The sequence below is a fragment of the Rutilus rutilus genome (genome assembly GCF_951802725.1).
Source record: "Rutilus rutilus genome assembly, chromosome: 23".
NCBI lineage: Eukaryota > Metazoa > Chordata > Actinopteri > Cypriniformes > Leuciscidae > Rutilus > Rutilus rutilus.
Genome location: NC_140233.1, coordinates 2,375,001 through 2,399,680, shown reverse-complemented (window position 1 = coordinate 2,399,680; position 24,680 = coordinate 2,375,001). Strand labels below are relative to the sequence as shown.

At 37.3% G+C, this 24,680-nt stretch overlaps 1 protein-coding gene across 1 annotated transcript in view; it reads left to right on the top strand.

The window, feature by feature from the left end:
- Nucleotides 1–5,531: 5,531 nt before the first annotated feature.
- Nucleotides 5,532–24,680, top strand: part of LOC311283212 (NACHT, LRR and PYD domains-containing protein 12-like) — a 66,642-nt gene continuing 47,493 nt past the window's right edge. The window contains exons 1-6 of the mRNA XM_084397512.1: nucleotides 5,532–5,684; nucleotides 12,914–13,173; nucleotides 13,564–13,608; nucleotides 13,951–15,859; nucleotides 16,194–16,370; nucleotides 24,468–24,641. Coding sequence (XP_084253638.1) covers nucleotides 12,927–13,173; nucleotides 13,564–13,608; nucleotides 13,951–15,859; nucleotides 16,194–16,370; nucleotides 24,468–24,641 — 2,552 coding nt within the window. The 5' untranslated portion in view covers nucleotides 5,532–5,684; nucleotides 12,914–12,926. The remainder of the gene's footprint in view (nucleotides 5,685–12,913; nucleotides 13,174–13,563; nucleotides 13,609–13,950; nucleotides 15,860–16,193; nucleotides 16,371–24,467; nucleotides 24,642–24,680) is intronic.

Here is a 24,680-nt window from a genome sequence, read left to right as displayed (position 1 = left end):
TTATTCCCTAACACTAGAAACATTGTAAATCATGTTAAACCATGCTAGAACATTGTAAAACGTTTTCAAACTTTCTTTTTCAAGCCAACTTAGATTTTTTGAACTTTAACATCTAGTTCAGAATTGTTGTTCATTCCGATTTCAGAACAACAAATAAGCCTGTTTTCAAAGTTACAGCTGTTTTATAAAACAAAGACAAGAATGTATTGAAATACTACAAATGTAAAACTGAACTTAAATGATAGAAAAATTATTTTTAAATAAAGGTCATTGAGAAAATGTTTTTTTTTTCTTCTTTTAGACATGACTTTCATTATTTGTTTAATGAATGTTTATGTACGTTTAAAAAATATACAATATTATTATATAGGCATTAATTTATGTATATATTTCATTTTTTGACAAACATGTACACAAATTATATTTATACACGTACAAATTCATAATTTCAAGTGTAGTTTAATGTTTGTTTTTTGTACTATGTCTATGATCTTCGTTACTTAATTTATATTTGATAAACCTTTTTAAACCAATTACAAAATAATTACAAATTTAAGTAATTTATTTAAATAAGTACTAAAATTATATATATATATACATTGATATAATAATTTATTTGCCTTGCTAAAAGCGGCATCCACCTCCGACTTCCGGTTATTAGCGGCAGCTGACGTCAGCTGCCAGTGGCAGCTACTTCCTGCTGCCAGCTGCCGATTTTTCGCTGAACCCCTACTGTCATTTCGTTCATTTCAGCATAATATAAATAAAAGGGCATGTTAAATATCCCAGCACATCTAGTACTTACGAAAATGTTGATTACATTTGTAAAAAGAATAAAAATAATTATTATAAAGCCAAATTATAAGAAACCGAAATGTTTTATTAATTGATTAGTTGTTGGGTCTTAAGTTCAGGCTATTGCAGTCTGACTCTGTTAGTTCACCTCACCTCCTGATCCGAGACGTTCTTTCCTTTGCAACTTCATATTTATCACGTTTGTTCTCCTCCTCTCGTGTCTCGAGACGTTAGTGGTCGACTCGTCAGTGTCTGACTCGGATCACCTGTCTGCTGGGCTGTGCCGTGTGTGAGACAGCAGGGCCGGAAATTATCAGTTCATCTTTCGAGTCTCGAGTTCGGGTTCGGCCGGGTCCGAGTCTTTCGTTCTTCTTCCTGTCAGTCCCATAGAGGCTATGCTGTCAGTACCGGAAAGAGAAAAGATTAGTTCATCTCTCGAGTCTACGGGTTCGAGTCCTTCGTTCTTTTGTCACGTGACTTGTCACTGTATTGAATACTAATTCATAACTTTTTTACAAACATTTTATATGTTATTTAATTATTTTATACATCATCCATGATGCGCCATTTGAGGAGCACTCATCCTGCCATTTTGCAGGTGCAGAGGATGGTAGCATTCCCCCTGTTCCTAGGCCTGCCACTGACACTGCTGGGCCATCTAAGCAAGGCATTGTTTGAAATATAATTATTTGTATGTCCTTGCTAAAAAATACCTTTGCATGCCAGCAACAAGTGTCCCTTGTGAGAGGATTTTTTCAAAGGCTGAAGAAATTATCTGTAAAAAAGTCCTTCCACAGCAGAGAAATTAATATTTTTGAATAAAAATCTATAAAAAAGTGAGACATTGTGGCTTGATTTCTTTTATTAATATTCATTTTTCATGACCAAAATAACATTATGCACAGTGAGGAGCCTATAGGTCACAAGCTTCACATATTAGAAAGATACAAAAAAAAAAATACATTTTTTAATGGCTCGTCAAGGTTGTTTCAGATCAACACCTGCAAGTGACCACTAGGTGTCACCGATGAGACGGGTGTCGGATTGTTTCGAAGCCTGGACACAATATGGCAGATTTGCTTCAACCGTTTCATTGTTTCACGAAGCCTCGATGTGCCCACCACTAGTTGTTATTATTTCACTATATTGACTACGTCAGCTAAATTCACTGTTAGATTATTATATCAATACACTAGCTTCACACAAAACATGGCATGCTGAGGACATCTGCTGGTTAAAGTCGTGTAATGCAACAAGCCAAAAAAAAAACAATAACAAAAAACAGCAAAAAACATTTTCAATGATATTGTACACACTGTGAAACCGCAGCGCGCGCCTTAGATTAAACAGACCGTTATCGTTTGTTGGCGTGGACGCAAATATAGTTATCGTTATAGTTATCATTATAGTTATCGTGGTGTGAACGGGCCTTTATGCGGCGGCCCTGACCGAGCCACACCAGCCAAGTAGAGATTAAGGACCTTCTCAAACTTATATGCACACAGCTGGAACAGTATTCATGAGTAAAACAGATACAATACATTTAAAGAAAAAAAATAATTACACAGGCCTATACTTTGATACTATGTTAGACTTAGGTTTGTATTACTCTAGAGCAGGCGTTCTCAACCCTGGTCCTGGAGGGCCACTTTCCTGCAGAGTTTAGCTCCAACCCTAATCAAACACACCTGAACCAACTAATTAAGCTCTTCAGGATTATGAGATAACTACAGACAGGTGAGTTTGATCAAGGTTGGAGCTAAACTCTGCAGGAAAGTGGCCCTCGAGGACCAGGGTTGAGAACGCCTGCTCTAGAGCAATATGAGAGAGAGAGGGAGAGACAGAGAGAGAGAGAGGGAGAGGGAGAGACAGAGAGAGCGGGAGAGAGAGAGAGAGAGAGAGAGAGTTGTTATTGTTTAATTACTGTAATTATTGCCTCCTACCCAGGGGGCAAAACAACGGCTTTAACACATGCACTTTTATGATGGACACATGCACTTTTATGATGGATAGATGCACTTTTATGATGGACACATGCACTTTTATGATGGATAGATGCACTTTTATGATGGACACATGCACTTTTATGATGGATAGATGCACTTTTATGAAAAATATACCCATTGACTGTCATTATACAGCTTGGAAGAGCCAGGACACTTTTTAATATAAATCTGATTGTATTCTTCTGAAAGAAGAAAGTAATATACACCTAGGATGAAGTCAGGGTGAGTAAATCATGGGCTAATTTTCCTTTTTGGGTGAACTATCCCTAGGACCATAGACATAAAATACAAATAGGACTACCAAATTGCCTATCACAGTTTTTGGCAAGTAAATCACGTGATGTGACACATCCTATTGACCCTGTTCACATTTCTGGGTTTCTCAGAAGTGGAAGGCATCATAGCTGGGTAAACTTCTATAGCAGTGAATGAAAGACTACATTAAATATATTTTTTGTGTTCCAATTTGCTCAAATAGCAAAAGAAAAACGCCACAACAGCGTTTTCACAACTTTCAAAAAGAGTAAAAAAATAGATAATGGCAGTCGGAAGAGAGAAAGTTGTTCACAGCCGCGCTATTAGAAACACCCTCACAGCAGCGTTAACTAGTTTTTGTGTAATATAATACAAATATAGTACATAATATATAATATACATAATATTAGTTTTTTTTTTGTTTGTTTTTTTGTACAAATTGCTACTTAATGTAACAGTTTTAATCAGTAAATACTTTTAAACCTACTCCACACATGACTCCTGTGTGTTTTAGTCTTTCAGCATTTAGTTGTCAGTACCTTTGTCTCACACTCCAAACACCAGGATTGAAATCCTCAAAATCCTCAAATCCCTTTTTTTTATTTCAATAGAATAAATAAAGCTATCCCACTTGTGAAAGAATATTAGAAATAGACATTGCAATACAAATAATTGATATTGCATAAATATGCAAACGATATACTGTACATACAGAAACAGAGCAGTATACAATTAACACCAGTTAATGGTAAACTTCTTTCTTGGATCTTGTTTGAATTGACAGGCTATTATAGGCTTGAAATTGAATTCCCTCTAAATGTGTTATGTGCCATGAGGACTGTCTGGTTAGTAAAAAAAAAAAAAATAATCAAAATATGATTTCATCCAGTAAAAGTAAACTTTACATGGTAATTTGTTTATTGTAACAACAACAAAGGGAAAAGAATGCTAACGATTACAAATGGAATGTTCAATATTTTTTTCTTTTTTTTGCCTACCTATGAATTAAGAGGCATTGTTAACTCTTACATTCTACTTACATGTACAATCAAGGCATTAGATGAAAGCTTATCTTCCACTCTTTCTAAAGGTGTGCTCAGTTTGTTTCTAGCATAAAGTATCAGGGAGATATGGCTCACGATTCATGAATATAATTAAACCGTTTTAGCATGTTTGGGTGATTCTGGGAGTTAAAGCCGAATTTGAGGTAACATTGTTTTGACCCTAATTACAAGTTTCCAGCAGCTTGTTGACCGGGTTGTCCACCCAGGTTGTGATCCTCAGACATCATAGATTTCATTTTTATATGACAACCTTTTACAGCAGCCCATGTCTGCTAAACCCCCTTTGCCCCCTGGGTATCCTGGCTGAAGCCACACCCTCCAACGGTTGCACAATAGAGGGAAAGAATCCAAGAAGTTTATAACATGGAGCATACAACAGCATTATTACAACTGAAAGCAGACGTATTCCTAAATAAATGGTCATCCATTGCCCTACATTTTCATTTGATATGAATGATATGCAGAATTGTATTTATGTAATTTTTGCATGCACATTTGTGCACACTTTTATGTTGTGTATTTTCATTTTCTTTTCTTTTCTGAATATCATATATTTTCCTTACTTTTATTATTATTGTATTTATTTATTTATCTTAATGCATTGGTCATTTGCAAATGTATTATGGTTAGGATGAGAGATGTCTGTGGATTGCTGTTCTGTTTGTAGACTTGCCCGTGGCTGTACCATCAAAAAGTTCATTTGTGACACTGTATGACTGCACTTCATAAAATGAAATAAAAATATTTATATAAAATCAAATGTTGTTTTTTATATAATTTTGATTATCTGATTATGTATTTGATTATTAAAACATTATATATATATAAGAAAATATTAAACAAATTTTTTTTCATTACTCGTAATTTTTAGTATGAATTAATATCATTCACAATCATTATTGAAACTTTTAGTATTTTCAGTCTCACATTATTCTTTTTAATCCAGTCTGGTCTTGAGAATGACAAAATATGAAACTACTTCTTGAATCTAATCATGTTGAGACTCAATAATCAGCAACATTCAGCTGAATATATCAGACCAAACAATAATCTACTAATGAGCGTAAAATTATTTACATTGCTATGTCAATAGGGCTTAATTAGTAAAAAGATTTGGTCAGCCAATCAAAACACAGAATTTTCTAGACTATCATTTGTTCTTTTTCAAAACAAGAAACATAAAATTAGTGTTTTCAATTTAAATGAATGAGGGAAAGAAATTAATTAACATACAAAATAATGTTTTAATTAATGAATAAAAAGTTTTTTGTGAGGATTATGTTTAGGTGTAGAAGATAGAAAATATTATCTCAGTATAAAATCAATAGAAGTCAATGGAAAGATTCCATGGAAATACACAGATATGTGTTTGTTTCCCTGAATGGATGTTTTTCTCTCACAGTTTTACAGTATCTCACTTGACTCCTGAAAAACCAGTTCTGCAGTGAAACACACAGTTCTTCATGAGAACACGTGAGTGAAAGAAAGTTCAGTGCTTTTGATGATCGAGGTGCCATTTCAGAGGAGGAAAAAGAAACATCTGAAAATATTGTCATTATTCAAGGTAAGTTAGGAAATATTTTAAGTTACTGATCAATGTTTAAGTGTCATGTTTACAGTGATCACATAAGATCACAGACTATGACTACAAGCTTACCGTTTTGAATCGAGCTACGGCAAGCAGAGAGTTTTGAACACTGGCTGGTTATGTACTTGCTCAAAAATGTATTTTGGATAATTTTTAACCCAAAAAAGATACGGACTGCAGCTTTAAGTAAATACAACGCCTAGAAATCCCCCCCAAAAGTCAAGGAACTGTCACAGAATGACAGATGTGAGCACGAAAACTACTTGTTATGTCAAACACAACATGTTTATTCACATCAGAGAAGAAGATGTGGAATATATATTGTGTTGTATTTTTCTTAATCTTCATTTCTCGCAAATTGTGTGTTTTTCTGGGCGAGTCATAATACATAAAATCTCATATCGTACCAGAACACTTAGAATATAGCCTACGGCACATATCATACGATCATTCTGCGATAGGGGAGCGCGGGGCACAACCTAACATGGGGCTAGTTGTAACACGCTTGTTTTAAATACTTTCGCACATGCATCTCCAAGATGTTATTTAACAGTTGAGATAGTTCTTTAATGCCTCGCTAACTAGCAGAAGACACTAGCCGGGTTTAAATCCCAGTTGTGCAGGCGGGGCATGTTGTAACACTGCATATTAGAAATATGCTATTATATTCTACACTTTTATTCATTTTATTGAGAAAACGTGAGAAAAAGGTGAATAAAGACTGAGAGTCAATGTTCAGAAATTACTAATTATTTATTTGTTTTGAACTATGTTTTATAGCTGTGTTTTCATGTGTTTGTAGTCAAAACTCAAAAATGAGTTTATATTTAATTATTAAAAATTGCCATTATTTTATATGAAAAAGTTTTTTAATTGTATTTTATTTAGAAAATATTTTAGTTTGTTTTGTATATTTTTTTTATTAGATCAGATAACATTTTAAGCTGTCATATGTTATGTTACAATGTGCCCCACACATGTTACAATGGACCCCCCCTATGGGGCATGTTGTCACATTTCACTTCCATTCTTTCGGGGTATGTCAAGAAAAAAGTATATACTGTATTAATAAAACAAAAACACATAATTGTACTAGACATGTGGAAAATTAATGTGGGAAAAAATAAATACTCTGAACCATAAGTAGATTTACACAAACTGAGAAAGTCAAAAAGCGTTACTTTGTGTCCCGCTGTTCCCTACCGCTGTGTCTTTTTGAAAAAATTTATGCTGGTCGCTATTCACATTAAATGGACGAGCGAGAGCAGGAAATACAATCCTCCTTGGACCTTTTGTGATCATGAAGCAAAGAAGCTCAAACCGCATTAGAACTCCAGCCTCCAGGGCGAATTAATTTTTGTTTTATGGTGAACTATCCAGTTTTGTTTTAGGTGTGTGCGTGTTGTTACTTGTGTTTAAATGTGTTTTTGGGATCCACTAGCGTAGTTGTTGTGCTTTGGGGTCAATATGACCCCAAGCGACTTTTCTTTCATTAAAAAAAATGGTTCCCTTCATCTCAGTGGAATAAAATTTGGTGACTTTTTCTACATTACCTATCTATACACACACAAAAAAAATGGGCTTGATTCGGTTGTTCTAAAGGTGTGTAAAAAAAAAAAGTCACACTCATGACCTTTGGGGTCAATATGACCCCACATTGAAATGAATGGGAAAATCGAAAAAAATTGTTTTTTTATTTTTCATTTGTCAAAAAAAATCTATAAATCCAGAATAAATCTGAAAATTTCAATACCACATTGAAGTCCTGGTACTCGAGCACAAATGCAATGTGGAACGAACATGATCACTTGCACACACACATGCTCGCGCACACAAACACACACACAAGTGTGACTCTAATAGAAAGCATTTTTATAGAAATTGACAAATAAAATCAATAATTCCAGCATAAATCTGAAAATTCTCACATATAAATGAAGGCCTGGTACTAGAGCACTAATGCAATGTGGAATGAACATTATCACACACACAGACACAAATACACACACAGACAGAGAGAGGTGTGACTGCAAAAGAGAGCATTTTTAGTGAAATTGGTAAATAAAATCAATAATTCCAGCATGAATCTAAAAATGTTCACACATAAATGAAGGCCTGGTACTAGAGAAAAAAAAAGAAGTGGAATGAGCATGATTACACACACACACATGCACTTGCATGCACACAAACACACACAGTGTGTTTACTCTTCACTCCTATTCCTATCTGCCTATAGCTGTTTTTTTTAGTTTTTTTTTACTTTTTTAAAATTAATTTCTTATTCTAAAGTTAATTATTTTATACATTTCGATTATTGAAATAATATGCAATTGCAATCAAGTAGTTTCTTTTAGTGTCAACTTATGTGACATTATTGCAAATTTATATAGCATTATTGCAATAACAAGACACTTCAAAAGACCTCAAATAACAAATTTTTTTTTTCTAAACTTTGACAAAATACTGATTTAATGTATTTTTAAATGTTTAAATATATAATTCATAAAAAAAGCTGTTATAAGAGCAATAAGTCACATCCAGAAAAATGAATGGATCTCTATGTGGCCTCTGCTGGAAGTATATGGTAATTACACTTTGTGGCTAAAACTATATTATCTACAAAATCACATCTAACCACCAGATGGCAGAATTCTGCATCTAACGCCTAGATCAATATCCAGAAACCACTCATATTTGAATTTGATCATCATAAATGTGTTTTTTTTCATAAAAATGTTATATTTCATACGTATGCTAATGGTGTAGTTCAGGAATTTTGCAGTAAATAGGTAAAAAAGTACTTCATATCCCCCAAAACACAGCATAAAAATATAGATGAGAAGTAAACGAAAAAAATGATATATAATTTGTATTATTAAAATGTATATTTCTTGTACAAAAGCTCTGTGCATCTTTGGGGTCATATAGACCCCAAATGCACTGAGTGTAAACAGGAAACTAAGGTCATATGAGGGTTAACAAAAATATTGTAGGCTTTAAGTAATTAAAAAAAACTGTAAGAAATTGTTTGTCATGTGTGGTGCTAGCCAGGGCTTAATTTGAGCCAGAACACGCCGAAACATGTTCCGTCACCTCCGACGTTGGATCTGGAACCTTTTTTATTGGGCTTATAATGGACAAAACTGGACTGGGCTGTGCCATTTGTAAAAAAGTGGGATAACTCGGTCCGGAAAAAACTGCCGGTGTGAATGGATCTCGGGCTCAGTGACATCTTCTGCGCCCGATTTAAGAAAAAAGCAAAGAGCCTTAAGGAAAAAGGTTTTTGAGCATGGGAGTACTAAAGCACATGTAATGGCATCAAATATTTGTGATAAAGCAAATGAAATTGGTAAACGCAGTAATCAATATCCAAAGCGACCAGGTGCAAACGACTGCCAGAATTTTTCGCACCGCTTACAAGGAGGCCAAGCGTCACAGGCCAGCTCACGGCTTTGAACATGAAATAGACCGTCAGGAAATTAATGGTGTGGATATGGGGAGGATTCTCCACTCTTAACGTGGCATGTTCTCATATACAACAGCATATTGCAACTGACATGAAAAGAAAACTGCTTGAGAGGGTTGTCATTTGTGCCCTAAAAATCAGACTCATGTTGGATGAGGCCACAGGCTTAAATAAAAAGAGCGCATTAATCGTGTATTTACGAATGCAGTTGCCAGAGATGGAATCGCCCGAGAACATATTCTTTGATCTTGTGGAGTTCGATGATTTTGCCGCAGAAGGCATTGTCCGCAAACTGTTGGATGCCTTAGATCACTCAAACTTAGACGAGGCATAGACGAGGTGCGTCAGTGATGCTCGGACGCAAGAGTGGGGTGGCAACTCGACTTAAAAACCTGCTTCCCAAACATCATGGTGTGGCACTGCTCTGCGCATCGACTTGAGCTTGCAGTTGGTGATGTGATGAAAGAAATGGGGGCTATAAATAATTTCAAAATCCTCATGGATAAACTTTACGCATTGTACAGCACATCAAACAAAAACCGAGTGGAGCTCAAAGAGTGTGCTGAAGGTTTGAACATTCAATTGTGTAAGATTGGTCGGGTCTCAGAACAGTCGAAGCTGTGTGGAGAAGTTATCCTGCCCTCCACAGACATTTTACTCACGCAGCGGAGGATTCTGCTCCGGAAAGCTAAAATGGCATGGCAAAGCGCCTTTCATCCCATGCCTTTGTTTACAATTTAGGACTCATGTTTGACGCACTGCAAGAACTGTCAGAGCTGTCTCTAGAGCTCCAAAAACAAGAATGCAATATCATAATGCCACATAAAACCATTTGCCGACAGATCAGGGTGTTCGAGGCTATGTCTGAGCGGCCCGGTCGATACAGCCTATTGAGCCAGCGCGGGGTCGAGGAGAACTCCTTTCAGGGTGTACCGCTGCATGCAGGGCGGCTCACTGACAAAACCCTGGACCAGAGGACTTTTTTTGGGAGCTAGGGGATGTTATCACAGGGGAAAGACCAAACAGGATACAACAAGCTAATTGATGATTTAAAAGTGCTTTATCCACAATATTGGCCACAGGACGGTGACGCGCTGTTCGGGGAGAGTGAAGTATTCAGGGAATACCGTGACATTAATCCCAGATGAACTGAATTACCTCTTGGCTGCGGTCAACACTGTCCCCATCTCAAGTGCTGAGTGTGAGAGGGGCTTTTCCCAGATGAACTTAATCTGTACAGCAAACAGGGCGTCTCTTCTCCCCTCTACCATCTCCTCCCTACTCTTCCTTTGCCTTGTCGGTAGGGCTGTCGCGATAACCGCAATATTGTAGTACCGCGCTACTGACAAGCCAACCGCAGAGGAATGCAAGTAACCGCGATATTTGCGTGTTTTCCTTTTTCAAAAGGCTATACCCTTCTTGTTTTGAACTTCGTGCATGTGTATTGAATGTTAAATAAGTTAATAATGATAACAAGACTGATTTTATCGTGGTGATTTGTACAGAGGCTTCGTGGATTTGCACTTAAGCCTAAACAGACAGTGAATGAGAGAGATCGACTGAGCGCGTGCGATGACCTGCGTCTGTTTTTGAGGTCAAGTCATATTCGTGAAAAGGTTGCCGTGTCCAAGGAAAGCGAAATATTTGTCTTGTCATCCTTTTAACGTTTAAGGGCATTTACCATGAATGGCGACAGTGTCAGTGCTGGTCAGCATCCACAGCGCGAGAAAGCCGCGGCAAACAGAAATCAGCGAGTCACGCATTGAATCAATGCCATTGGACTCTATTAAGTGAAGCTTCAGCGTTACCCATGCAACGCATTGCTGGTCAGCTGAGCCTTGAAAAGTGGAGCTCAAAGTTAAAAATAATTAACACCTTGTTTCATTACATCTATCTAACCGTTCATTCAACGAACACGTTCAAAAACGCTGATTCATTAATCAGCGTTTTTGAACGTGTTCGTTGAATGAATGGTTTAATGACTCACTCAAAGACAGTCTGTTGCCGTAACAATGTGACAGCGTGCTGAGTGACAGCCTTTCAATGCGCAGAGACGCTGTTTAGTTTCGGCTACATTGGTTACTGAAAATGTACTTGTTTTTGTGCCTGCTGACCACATCGTAACACTTATTTATATAGCAACAAATAAATCAAAACAAATATATAAATAGCGATAATACCGCATACCGCGCTATTGAGCCTCTCAAAATTACCGCAAATCCTTCACCACGACTGCCCTACTTGTCGGCCCGCCGCTTACCCGGTTCAACCCCTTTCCATACGTGACGTCATGGATTGCAAAAGGACATAAAACTATATGGTTTAATTTCTATATTTAATTCCCACAAGTAGCCTGTTGCTGTTTATGTGGTCACATGATGGAGTGTTTGTCTCATCCAGTTGGATGTGTGTGAAAGAGTATGTGTGTGTGTGTGTGTGTGTGTGTGTGTGTGTGTGTGTGTGTGTGTGTGTGTGGTTCTTCAGATAGTACAGAACTGGAATAACTAGAATAACTGGATACTGGGAAAATGTTAAACTTTTTTCCATTACTCATAATTTTTTAGTATAAATTATTATAATTCAACATTCAATATTGTAACTTTTAGTATTTTCAGTGTCACCTTATTCATTTTATTCCAGTCTGGTCTGAAATGTACAAGACAAGTCTTCCAAGAAGAATATGACAAAATGTGAAAGTACTTCTTATGAACGGGATAATGTAGAGCGAGGCGGTTGTTATAGCGAATACAACCCAGACAGGCTGATCGGGTCCCTTGAATCCTGAAGGGGTTGTATTCGCTATAACAACCGCCTCACTCTACATTATCCCACTTATTACATGGCTACCCACCAAACAAATCAATAATTTGACACAAAATATTGATTTAAAAAGGAGTTTATTAATAATTGAAAATGATTGTATTGCTTCCGCTAAAGAATAGAATAGTCCGGAATTCCGGAATAGTCCGTTCCGTCTCTGCGTTAGAATCCTGCGTCCATAGCAACACTCTGTTTTTCATGGCAACGGTGTGTTATACTTCGCAGCGGGTCTGATATCAAGAATTATACCATGGTCTGGGTGAATACTCGATTCTGATTGGCTGCAGGGTGTCCATTAAAAAGTGATAATGTACACCTAGGAAAGGCGTCCCCTCAATTTGCCTGATGACAGTTCTAAATGATTGCGCTGGCTCAAACTCACTGATCAACTGCTGTGGTCGCCTGGATACGGGAGATATTAAATAGTGCGCTCGACTTAATAAATAAAAACCCTCACAATTTTTACTCTAAAACACATTAAAGTATTATTAATTGATTAAATATTTCTTTCTTTCGTAAGTGACCATGGTATAAGCGGGTTAATGCCCTTCGAGGTGTCCATTATATAACACCTTACATAACACACCGCAGTCTACATTAGAATTCAACCAAGCCATGTAATAACTTTGTATAATCATAGTCTAATCATGTTGAGAGTCAATAATCTCCAACATTCAGCTGAATCTATCAGAACAAACAATAATCTACTAATGACCGCAGACTCTTAAACTGAATAACAATCTGAAGAATTAGTTTTAGATAATTAAGAATTTCGATAATTTAGATTTAAGAAAATGTTTCATAATAATTGATCTGATCACAGTGTCTGTCATTTCATTACACACATCTATTTGCACATATTGCAAATATCTCTGCTATAAAAAGCAACTATTTAAATACTTTTCCTTTTCTCCAACAGTCCATGAAGGACGATGGCAACTGAGCTGCTATTTACACTAGAAAACCTGAAAAAAGATGATCTAAAGAAATTTAAGTGGCTCTTAAAAGAAGATGGAGCCGTTGGAGCTGGTAAACTGGAGGATGCTGGTGTCACTGATATAGTGGATATAATGAAGGCCTGTTTTGGACCGGAAGAAGCTGTGAAGAAAACACTGAACATCCTGAGGAAGATGAACCAGAACCAGCTCGCTAAAGAGTTGGAGAACAAGTACACTGAAGGTAATAAAAGAGAGAATAGAGAACGAGAGGCAACTTAGATTCATAGACATACTGAAAATTCAGATTATTTTCAAAGCAGATTCTTATATACATCAAGGCTGCATTAAATTATCAAAAATAGTTAAAATATTGTGAAATATTTTAAAATAACTTTTCTATTAGAATATATTTCTATTGGAATATTTTTCCTATGTTGCGGTCACAGGAAAACTTTCACAGCTGAATTTTCAGAGTCACATGATCCTTCAGAAATCATTCTTATATGATTTAGTTGATAGTTCAAATGATAGTTTAATACTTGTGCTGCTTAATGAAGAGTGGAAACACGATGCAGTGCCATTTTCAGGATACTTGATGAACATAAAGTCTCATTCCTTTCTCTCTTCACAGTGCAGGAATCACCAGAAGCAGCTGAGAAACACACAAGAAAACAAGGTGAATTAACCTTACACACATATGGAAGTAAAATAATGAACCATGTATTTGAAGCAAAAAAAAAATCATTTTAATGCATTGAATTTTCAGGGAATTTTTTTCTTCCTTATACGCCCTTATAGAGTTATCAGAAATGATTTTAGCGTATTTGATGTATATTGATATATCAGCACTGAACAGATCTATACTATACTATACTATACATTTTAAATACATTAAAACATTTGTTTGTTTTAATGATAATCTTTCTATTGTGAAAAAATATTTTCTAGTGTTTAGTCTAGTGAAAGTAATTTTCTTTGTTCACACTTTTTCATGTTTATTTATATTTTTTCATAACAGATTTCTGGCTGCAGGAATTCTTGGAAACTCACAAAATGAACATGAAGGAGAAAGTAGAACACATTTTTGAGGGTAAAAGGGAAAATGAAGCAGATCTCAGGGATGTTTTCACAGAACTCTTCATTTCGGAGGGGGAACTTAGAGAAGTAAATCAAGAACATGAGATTCTGCAGATTGATAAAGCCATTAAACCTCAGAAATCACAGAACAGGCCAATCAAATGCAATGATGTATTTAGTCGTAACAAAAATAAGAAAAAGATTGTGTTGACCAAAGGTGTCGCTGGCGTTGGAAAAACTGTCTCAGTGCACAAGTTCATTCTGGACTGGGCAGAAGGAGAAGCCAATCAGGATATAGACTGTGTTTTCCTGCTTCCGTTCCGAAAGATGAACTGCAATAAAGACACAGAGAAACTCAGTCTGCATGAGTTTCTACAGAGATTTAATCCAGAACTGAAGAAACTGGAAACAGCAAAGATATGTGAGATATATAGTTGTAAGCTTGCGTTTATCTTTGATGGACTGGATGAGAGTCGACTGACTTTGGATTTTGTCAGTGGAATGGTGACGAGTGTTGAGGAGCGATCATCTGTAGATGAACTATTTACAAGTCTGGTGAACGGGACTCTGCTTCCATCAGCTCACGTCTGGGTGACATCACGACCAGCAGCAGCCAATCAGATCCCTCCGGAGTATGTAGGGTTGTTCACCGAGGTGCGAGGATTCACTGACCAGCAGAAGGAGGAGTATTTCAGAAAGAGAATCAAAGATGAGACTCAGGCCTCCAGGATGATCTCACACATTAAGAAATCTCGTAGTCTCTACATCATGTGTTACATTCCCGTGTTCTGTTGGATCACAGCCACTGTTCTTCAGGACGTCCCCATTAGGAACAATGCAGAAAACATCAGCACGACACTCACTGAAATGTACATCCACTTCCTGCTGATACAGATGAAGATGAAGAGCCAGAAGCATGACAGAAAAACAGAAAGAGAACGTGTCAAGCTCTTAGATTCCAATAAAACAATGATTGAGAAGTTAGCTAAGCTGGCGTTTGAACAACTGAAGAAGGAAAACATAGTGTTCTATGAGGAGGATCTGACAGCATGTGGTATTGATGTGAGTGAAGACTTTGAGTCCACAGGAATGCTGACTGAGATCTTTCAGCAAGAAGCTGGACTTCATGAGATGAAGGTCTTCTGCTTCGTGCATCTGAGTGTTCAAGAGTTCCTCGCTGCAGTGCACGTGTTCCTCTGCTACCTGGACAAGAACATGGACGGGCTGAAGTTTTTCAGTGAAGAAACACAAAACGAGGTCAGACCTGACCACATCGACAAGCCAGACAGAAATAACCGTCGGTTATGTTTTCAGTTTGCAAGACTGTTCAAAACCAAGAAGAAAAAGAGTGTGTCTGTCTTCAAAATGCCAGACAAAAATATTGCTTTAGATGATTTACTAAAGAAGGCTGTTGAGAAAGCAATGCAAAGTCAGAAAGGACATTTAGACCTATTTGTACGGTTTCTGCTGGGAATTTCACTGGAATCGAATCAGAAACTGCTCAACGGCCTGTTCAAACACACTGAAGACAGCAAAGACAGCGTCAAAGAAATAACCAAACACATTAAAGAACAATTACAAAACCGGAACAAAACCATCTCACCTGAAACTTCAGTCAACCTGTTCTACTGCTTACTGGAGCTCAATGACAATTCATTATATACAGAAATACAAAGATACTTCAGATCATCTCCAGAAGAATACCTCTCGTCTTCCATGTGCTCATTGATGGCTTACGTACAGCTGATGTCAGAGGAGGTGCTGGAGGAGCTCATCCTGTGGAGGTACTGGACATCATTGGGAGGCCGCATGAATCTCCTGCCAGCTGTGAGATGCTGCAGAAAAGCAGAGTAAGAAACTTGCTGTTTAATCAAAGTTTTTTAATTCTGAAAATCAAGTTTTAGCGCACGATGCAGAGTGAAGTATCATGTTTTAACTGATTTTAGAGAGTAAAGTCTGTATTTACTAAAATAGATTTACTAAACAGTGATTTTATAGACATCAATTTGAACGTTATTTTCACTTGACTGTCACATCAGTTCCAGCATATATGACATTTATATTTTTGCAGAAAGCTTGAATGTTCACAAAGAACATGACATAACATATCACTGTTACTACAAACACTGTTCCTACAAGATGAACACACAATACATGCCATGGACAAATGTCCTGTTTTTACAGACTCTCCCACTGTGGTCTCCATGACTCCTGCTGTGAAACTGTGGCTTTGGCCCTGCAGACACCAAACTCACCCCTGATAGAGCTGGACATGAGTCGTAATGACAGCCTGAAGGATTCAGGAGTGAAGCTGCTCTCTGATGGACTGAAGAGCACACACTGTCAGCTGAAGATACTGAGGTTTGAGCTCATTCTTATACAACACCCACCTCAGTATTTCATCCACTAAAAACGGAGTATGACATTATAAAACGCTCAACATGAAAATGCTTAACATGCCTTAATGCTCAAAGACAGTGATTTTAATATATCAAACTCAGTACACACCGCATTGATGATGCTTAATATATACAGGCAAGCAGATGAACCCAGAATCTGAATACTATGCGCTTAATTGCATGTTAATTGTTTTACTTTTTTTTCCTATGGGGAAACAATTTACATGAAACTTTGCACATTGCGTTCATATTCTGGGTTCATCTATCTGCCTGTACATTGTATATTTTATTAATAAAGTGTATCACTGTAAGCAAGATGATGATGATGAAGTCAATGAAGCATGTATTGCAATAGGGATGTTTTCTCCCCATTATGCCCATGCACGACAGATGGCGTCAAATCTTGCTGTACGTTTCTAAGATAAACAAAGTGCCATTTCTCTGTTAGTAGTTAATCTGACCGTATTATATCATACAACAAATATATATGTCAGCTATATACTGTATATATGTGTTATATATATATATATATATATATATATATATATATATATATATATATATATATAGGCGGCTCAGTTTAAGCAGCACGCGAGTGAACACTACAGTCTCTTCCTAATAAACATGAATGAACACCTGAAGGTACGTGTGTTGAAAGATATAGTCCAACTTACTGAAATATATTATATCTTGTGTAATCGCCAAACCAGTGTTTCAACGGCGGAGAGACATCAGTAAAATAGCTTTAAAACAATATCCCTCGTCACATTACATTTACCTCAGGCAAGTCATTCAGTGTGAACTTGTTCGCCAGAGAAATGTGCTATTTTGCTAAATATATGCACTATATTAGCCTACATATTCATTATATTTGATTTAGCCTGTTAGTGATGTCTTGATTATTTAATGTATGTTTAAAATATCTGTCATGAAAATGACAGCCAGTGTGTAAATGATTATATTTAAACAACAAATTGGAGTAAATACATAATTTTATATTAGAAGTCAGAGCAAAAATGCCTTGTGCAGTTTACATGTTTGCATACAATTTGTTATTTGAGTGTTGATTATTATATTTAAAAATAAATAGCAACTGAATTTGATTTATGATGGGCAGAATACTCCCGATGCTCCCGTGTTCCCCTCTGTCCCACACACACACACACGTTCATATAACATGCTGTAGTCCAGGGCTATTCAATTAGTTTCATTCGCGGGCCGCATTATCAAATCGAAAAGTTGAGGTGGGCCGGTGGGTTGGTTTTGGGGATTTAGCTTATTTATTGAAACATAACAGTTTCAATAAATAAGTTAAAGTAACCCTAAAAAAGTGTGGTATTTACTTGGAAATGTGGTATCCAACAGTATGTAGATATATAAAACCATAATAAATAAAAAACTTGATAATTTACAGCGAAAAGAATTCTTGTCTAACACTCTCACAAACACATACTAACACACTCGCTCTCACACACACACTCTTTCACACTCTCTCTCTCTCTCTCTCTCTCTCTCTCTCTCTCTCTCTCTCACACACACACACACACACAAACCGAAACCTAAACCTACCCATCACACACACACACACACACACACACACACACACACACACACACACACACACACACACACACACACAAACACTCACACACTCACTCACTCACACACACACACAAACTCTCTCTCACTCTCTCTCTCTCTCTCTCTCTCTCTCTCTCTCACACACACACACACACACACACACACACACACACACCCTCTCTCTTTCACACTCTCTCTCACACACACACACTTCTCATACACACTCACAGACACACATTTTCATACGCACACACACACACACACACACACACACACACACACACCCTCTCTCTCTCTCTCTCTCTCTCTCTCTCTCTCTCTCTCTCTCTCTCACACACACACACACACACACACACACACACACACTGTAAGGGCTAATCCTTTTTAAACTTTCTTTAGCCCGTTGAGGTTAGCAGAGGAGTCTCTCCCGATTCACATGTCCACATGCGCAGTCTTCAAAAACGGTGCTTTAAATCTCTTTACAAACTAAAAGACGTAAATTACATTTGTATGTATTCTAAATAAATAACACGGGTTGTACTGAATGTCAGCTTGCTTGTTTTGCTAAAGATAAGGATTTATTCAGTCTACATCTCATGTAAACTAGAAACTATATGCTTTTAATAACAGCTCGAGAGATGTCGTTCCAACCACACAACTCTGTGATGCTGTTTGCGAATGTTCGTTTGAACGATGGTTTCGGGAAACACCAAATTGTTGAACTGCTGATAACGACGGAACTTGCGACCATAGTTGGCTAACGATGCTTTCGGGAAACGCACCCCAGGTTAGTCCAAAAATTAAACATAAAAGAAAAATATAAAATAAGTGAATTAAACTATTTTGAATTAAACAAATAATCTCAATTTTAGTAGTGCACAAAAATTCTAACTATGGCTCCTACACACACCCTCTCTCTTTCACACTCTCAGACACACACAAACACACACACACTTCTCATACAAACTCACAGACACACACACACACACACACACACACACACACACACACACACACACACTTCTCATACAAACTCACAGACACATTTTCACACACACACACACACACACACACACACACACACACACACACACACACACACACACACACACACACACACACACACACACACACACACACACACACACACACTCTGTCTCTCTCTCTATTTCTCACACACTCTCTCTCTTTCTCTCACTCTCTCTCTCTCTCTCTCTCTCACTCTCTCTCTCTCACACACACAAACACACACACTTCTCATACACACACATACACACAGAAACACGGTGAGTTAGTCAACTTTTAAATGTTCACATTGGGCGCCAGAAAGTTTAAATGAAGTTCCTAAACGCAAGTTAGGGAGGAGTGAGCCCATCTAATCTTTCAATAAACAGCCTGAGTATATAAGCAGCCGCTTACCTCTCTCTAGCATCAAGCTGTTCCAGTATCCCTCCACCTCCCCAAACTCCACCTTCATCTCCGGTACCTTGCCCTTCAATTATCATATCCTACATTTAGCCACTGGGGGGTATATCAGAGCTCGAGTTGAAGCTGCTTCATCGAGCCCCTCTTCAGTGGACAGCAAGCCAAATAAGTTTAACCTAATATCTGAAAGATTTTATGGGCAAGCAAACTCGTTAAATAAACTGACAAACAATTTTATTCTCCGATTGCGGAAAACACAGAAAACCACAACAAGAGTCTTGCTGATTTCATTAAGTCCATTCATATAATTTTTCACCAACAACAAAAAAAAATTAAATCACTCAGTGTCCAGCAGTAAACTCTCAGAAATTAGCAAATAAATAAATCAGTTTGTTTAAACTGAAATACCGGCGCGGTTGCGCACAGACTGACAAAAGTTCAAAATTAGACCAAAGAAAACTACAACAAAAATAATCCAAAAACAGTTCAAAATATAAGTAAATTTATAATAAAAGCGAAATTAAATCAAATAATATTTTTAGTAACAGATAGAGGGGATAATAATCGTTTCTAATGAAAGAGTGGGGTCGTTTGATGTTTTGCAGGAAGAGAGAGAAGTATTTAGTGTTTTTGATTATTCCTTAGTCCACAAAGTGCTCTCACACAAAGTCTAACCGTATCAAACTTCTACCCGCTAAATTGTAGCCTTCTTTTCACAAAAAATTAAATTAAAAATTCACAGACAACATATGTTCACATTCATGGCAAAATTCAAACGGGACCAGAAAATAATTATTTGCTCACATTCACTTGCATTGACGATTTTTCAACCTAGAGGTCCAGCGGGGTTAGCGGAACTGACTGACAGGGGCCCCAACAAATAAGTAAAAACTAATTGAAATTTTTGATTATATTTTATACACTAAATAAACCATCATCATTGAGTATATTTCTAATAATAATAACATGAATGATGTCTTTGATTTTACTTATTTTGGCAATAAAAGTTAAATATCCCCGCCCATTGACCAAAAAGTAAACATTCATATTGACCGACCACCCCCCTGTATCTGCATGAAATGGTTCGGTCCTGCATTAGCGTGCGCGGTGTTTAAACTTGCTGTTTGAACAGAAACTTTTCAGTCGGTGCGCCAGAAACACAGAGACCACAATGCTGTATAGTAAAATAAAATCTGGTTTTCAACAAAGGAAAGAGAGAAAAGAGAGAGAGGAAAGACAAAAGAAAGGGTGTCAGTCTGTAACCCAGTTTTTCCCCAAGAAAGGTGGGCAGCCTTTAGTCTGAGTGGTATTAACCTGTTGTCCATAGTGAAATAAGCTAGCTAGCTGCAGGCTAGTGTTAGCCTACATTTCATCAACATTTAATCAGTGCAGGGAAACGTTTAGCAAGATATTCATATGCAAGCCCATTTCAGCAGACTATACAACAGATGAGTCAGCAGCACCCCAGTCTCCCCATAACTACCCCTCCCAGTCTCCCCATAACTGCCCCTCCCAGTCTCCCCATAACTGCCCCTCCCAGTCCCAGCGAAGAAGGTGAGCAACACTGGTAATGAGTTAGCATCACTCCAGGGAGTCTGAGTGGGGTTCCCTGTCTCTCTTGCTCTTTTTCCCATAACAAAAAAGAAAATGAAATATTTATTAATGACATAAATCAAACACAAATTATTTTCTCACATAATGACCATTATGACAAATAAAAATAAATAAAAAAACAACCTCCTGTCTGTGCCGGATGCAGTTAGAAACCAGTAGTAGCTTACCTCAACCTGTACAGACAATATTAAAATAATCCAGTTTGATGCGTTCATTTAGACTGAATTTTGTCCATTAAATGACATCTATAGATACAGACTTTATTATTCCCATCATTACAAACCTAAACCTATTGATTTAGTGATCACTTGATCTGGTTTGTAGCACTATAATAACCCCGATGTGGAAATACCGTTTATACTTTATTTTGTTGTTGGCATATATGTGCAGTTATCTTAAAAAATCTGCTGTTTTCATTGTTTTGAGATGATGATGTTAATTTATTTGAATTAAAAAAAAGTTCATATATATTTAGTTTTTTTTTTTTTAATCTGTCATTAATTTTACAATAAAAATACATTGAGACTGTAAAGGATTGCCTTAATGACATTTCTATGGTGGCTTTTAATCTTGCATCAAATAGTGAACGGCATGCAGACTTGCATTTACAAATCACCAGCAGTAAATATTGTGCTAGTATTGAACTACAAGAAGCAAGACAGTTGCAAGCCTTTGATTAGAGTAATGTAAAGCTTTTGATGGGACAGTAGGTCCTAGAGATGTGGTGTCAACAGCTGCGCTGAAGGGGCCCAATGGGATATTTTTGTCATGGGCCCGAAACTCCGGGTGGCGCCCCTGGGCGTTGGTTTTCACCCGCGGCGTCCCGGTTCCAGCTCGATCAGTCACTCAATCATCGCATACGCGTCCATACGCCAGTATTCCACAATGCAGACGCTCAGACTTTGTCGACATGAACAATAATCCAACACAGAGCACTTCACGACACGCTGCAACAACGGCCTCGTTTTCCCTCAGACTTTTCCAGACGCGGATTCAACTTCCCGACCAGACTCTCCTTCCACTTCTCTACTTCCTCCTTTCTACTTTCTCTTCCTCTTTTCTTATCGTTCTCCGTCACCCAAAACCACACCTCCTTTTCTCTTTTTGTTACCATTTTTAGTTTCCGTTCGTACAAATTCTACTGACTATAATGAAATTGTGTAGATTTATTTTTATTTAATATGATTATTAATTAAATATTTGTTCCTTTTGACTTAATTTGTAGTGGCTCACACACACACACACACAAACACACACACACACACACACACACACACACACACACACACAGACACACACACAGACACACACACACACACACAGACACACACACACACACACACACACACAGACACACACACAGACACACACAAACACAACACACACAGACACACGCACACACACACACGCGCACACACACACACACACTTCTTTTTTAATTCAAGTATATTTCATTAAAAAAAGAAGATATTTAATATATTTGGCCAAATGATTTCTTAAAAAAAAAAGTAAATTCATAATTTCTTCAGTATTTCTAGTTAGAAACTGCCTTTACGGTTCCCATATCATAGTAGTGTTTAATTCAAAAGGGTCAAACAGTTCTCGTTGTGTTTATCACTGGTTAGAGCGGCCGGCACGAGCAAGCTCATCATTTAACAAGAGGAGATTTGTCTGTGTAAAATGTATTGGGCTTTAAAATGTAGGCAAGTTAAAATTTCAACAAATGAAATTACTCAAAGTTCAGCAGAACTTAGTTTATGAATGAGAGAGATCTCTTATCAGTTTATATTAAATGGATGTGTAATTATTCAGCAGATTTAACAAGCTTTTGTTGTGAGTTCTGATGTCAGTCTCAGATACCTTCATTGTTTCTGTGTGTGTTTGTAGATTACAGTTCTGTGATGTGACAGAAGAAGGCTGTGGTTAACTTTAATTACTTTAATTTTATACCAGATTTACTAACGAGGACGTCCCTAAAGGGAGATTTTTCAAACCTTGAGTGGCGCCATCTTGTGTCCACTTAGAGATTGTATTGAAAATGAACACTGGTTTTGTTGCCAGGACGATTGTTTTGTACATTGTAATGGGTTATAAAGTAACAAGCTAGATTTACATTATCCCTTACATCTTAGAACCTTTATTACAAACAAAACAGATAATAGATCATACCTTTGTTTTTTCACGCATTGACTATTGCAATGCCCTTCTTGCTGGGGTTCCTGAAAACATGCTTAACAAACTGCAATGTGTGCAAACTTCAGCTGCAAGGATCCTGACTGGAGTCAGGAGAAATGAGCATATTACACCAACTCTGAAGTCGTTGCTCTGGCTCCCCGTCAATTCTTATGCTCACATATAAGGCACTGCATGGCCTAGCCCCTCAGTATCTGTCTGCACTTTTAACTTTATACACTCCCAAACGCCATTTACGCTCCTCACACAAGCTGGTCTATTGGCAGTCCCACAGACACGGTTGCGTTCTGTAGGAGACAGGGCTTTCTCATCCTGCGCTCCTAGGCTCTGGAATGCACTCCCTCCTCATATTAGAGATGCACAGAATCTAAATATGTTTTAAATCTTATTTAAAGGTTGGGTATGTGATTCTCTTTTTTGGCCATTTTTTGAAAATCACTTGAAATCTTATTCCTAACCCACTTACAGCCACTGAGTTAGAAGCACTGAAATGAAAATTAAGTAATTTAATCATCTGTGGAACGGGAAGGACTCGAAAAACTCCAGCCAATCATTTCCAAGACTACCTAGAATCATTGGACAGTAAGTGCGTCAATCAAATGGTCGTACCATCCCCCCCTCCCCCCATCCATGTCCATGTTCTTCGAATGGGTGGAGTCAAAGGAAAGAAGGTAGGACCATTTGAGTTGTGTATTTCCAAAATCTGCCGGCCGTTTTGCAAATCACATACCCCACCTTTAAGAACAATTTTTTTTAGGTTGGCTTTTCCTTGCTTGTCTTGACTTTTATTCTCCAGTCTGTTGTTTTTTATTTTTTATATAAAAATTCTCTGTTGATTTTTTTTTGCTTGTTCTATCATGTTAAGTGCCTTGAGAAGCTGCTTTAAAGGCGCTATATAAAAATAAAGTTATTATAATAAGAATTATTATTATTATCATATATTTTGTCTATATAATACAGCTAGAATAAAAATAGGATTTTCTTTTTTTTGTAAGGCATGAAAAGACTCCAGACTCGACTCGGACTTCAGATGAAAGACTTGTGAACATCTCTGCCTCAGGATCTGCTGTATAGATCTGATCAGAACCATATTCTCCTTTCAGCAGAACTTATAGTTTATGAAAGAAAGATCTCTTATCAGTTTATATTAAATGGATGTGTAATTATTCAGCAGATTTAACAAGCTTTTGTTGTGAGTTCTGATGTCAGTCTCAGATATCTTCAGTGTTTCTGTGTGTGTTTGTAGATTACAGAGCTGTAAGGTGACAGAAGAAGGCTGTGGTTATCTGGCTTCAGCTCTGCGTTCAAACCCCTCACTCCTGAGAGAGCTGGATCTGAGCAGCAATCCCCTGCGAGACTCAGGACTCAAGATGCTCTCTGATCTACTGAAGAACCCAAACTGCACACTGAACACACTCGGGTATGTTGAGCAATAAGATTCATCTCATCCTGTGAATAT